This window comes from Rhamphochromis longiceps, linkage group LG20 (assembly GCF_057381845.1).
Source record: "Rhamphochromis longiceps isolate RC_006_pf linkage group LG20, R_longiceps_female_GT1.1, whole genome shotgun sequence".
In the NCBI taxonomy this organism is placed as follows: domain Eukaryota; kingdom Metazoa; phylum Chordata; class Actinopteri; order Cichliformes; family Cichlidae; genus Rhamphochromis; species Rhamphochromis longiceps.
Window position 1 is genome coordinate 34,902,042 of NC_140576.1, and position 1,677 is coordinate 34,903,718.

The 1,677-nt window shown below is 45.3% G+C and overlaps 1 protein-coding gene across 1 annotated transcript; it reads right to left on the bottom strand.

Annotated features, from left to right (window-relative positions):
* Nucleotides 1-290: 290 nt before the first annotated feature.
* On the bottom strand, nucleotides 291-1,267 carry LOC146645813 (general transcription factor II-I repeat domain-containing protein 2-like). The gene is made up of 2 exons (XM_085392604.1): nucleotides 433-1,267; nucleotides 291-322 (listed from the first exon to the last, which is right to left on the bottom strand). The coding sequence occupies exons 1-2, from the start codon at nucleotides 1,265-1,267 to the stop codon at nucleotides 291-293; spliced, it is 867 nt and encodes a 288-aa protein (XP_085248730.1).
* Nucleotides 1,268-1,677: the final 410 nt, after the last annotated feature.

Sequence of the window (1,677 nt, forward strand, 5' to 3'; positions counted from 1 at the left end):
CACTGTACTTTTCTGTGTCAACAAGGCACCAAAAGTTTGGTGCACCCAGATAGGCTTTGAGGTGGACGTCATTTTGCAATGTTACAATTTCGATTTCCACCTGTCCAGCATCCAAGCTGAACATTGAACTTAGTTGCTCAGCAATGCATGTTGTGTCCACATTCATGAAAGGATTGGAAACAAATGAGACACATGGCTCAAGCTGATCAAGGTCACAAAACCTGTTCTCAAACTCTTGACCAAGTCGGTTTATGACTTGAGTGTACTTTTCTGCAACTTTGTCAAAAGTCTCAGATGCAGAAGCATTGTCTTTCAGCACCATCTGCACAGAGGGAAAGTGCAGCACCTTTTTTCTCTGTAAATGCACAGAGAAAATGTTCATCTGGGCTTTAAATCCATTTAAAGCACTTATCATGTCAGCAACAGTCTTACCTTTGCCTTGCAGCTCACAGTTCAAATGGTTCAGTTTCCCAGTAATGTCTGTTAAAAACGCAAGGTCAAGTGTCCACTCAGTGTCCTCCAGCAGAGATGTGTCTTCCCCTTTGGATTGCATGAACTCCTTGATTTCACCCAAAAGTGACAAAAAACGAAGCAAAATCCGTCCCCTGCTGAGCCATCGGATTTCCGTATGTAGTAGCAGGTCACCATATTCAGCTGACAGCTCCTCCAATAGCACCTTGAATGTTCTGTGCTGTTTAGCTCTGGAGCGGATGCTGTTTATGATCTTCACGACGGGAGTCATGACGTGCTCGAAGCCGATCACCTTTGCGCATAACGCCTGCTGGTGAATGATGCAGTGGTAATGCATGAAGTTTGGGAACTCTGTGTCACCTTTACAGTGAGCGATGAATCCCGTATGTCGGCCGATCATAGCAGGAGCCCCGTCGGTAGTCACTGATACCAGCTTTTCCAACGGTACCTTTTTCTTCGCGAAAAACTCCTTCACCGCGTTATAGATGTCAACTCCCTTCGTTGTTGTCTTTAGCGGCAGTAGTGTCAGAAGTTCTTCTTTTGTGGAGAAACCATCAAATACCATCCGGATAAAGACCATCAGCTGTGCTGTACTGCTGCTGTTGACGGACTCGTCACACTGGATGCTAAACCAACTGCACTTTGCCAGATCCTGATCCAACTGATCGGCCAAGTTCCCGGACATAGCCGACACTCTTCTAACAATTGTAGTTGCCCCCAGCTGGACATCAGAGAGAGTGGAGATTACATCGTTTCCATATTTCTCGTCTTTAAGCACAGTTTTTGCAATTATCATCATTGCTTCTTTGAAATACTCCCTGTCTAAAAATGCCTTCTTTTTCTTAATCATGAAATGTGTAGCTCTAAATGAGGCTTCGGTTGCTTTTTGAGAGTTTTTCACCGGTCTCGTGAAAAAAGACTGCTGTTTGCTCAAACCTGCCTTTAATTCGCGGGCCTTTTCCGCTCGCAGTGTGCTGCCCTTTGGGTAGTTAGCATGGTAGCTTGTGTGACACGTTCGGAAATGTCTCTCCACGTTGTGCCGCTTTGCCGTTGCCACAGTTGCCCCGCAAATGAGACACACGCATGAATCTTTCACAGTGGTAAAAAAGAACTCTTCCTCCCATTCACTGTGAAAATTATATGTTTTCTTCCTTTTTTCCGCCATGTTTTCCTCATCTCCTCACCTTTGCCTTTGCTGGTCTTCAC

Coding starts and splice junctions, on each gene's coding strand:
- LOC146645813 (XM_085392604.1), bottom strand. CDS start 1,267: ATGATAATTGCAAAAACTGTGCTTAAAGACGAGAAATATGGAAACGAT. Junction 323..432: donor CTGTGAGCTGCAAGGCAAAG/GTAAGACTGTTG, acceptor CCCTCTGTGCAG/ATGGTGCTGAAAGACAATGC.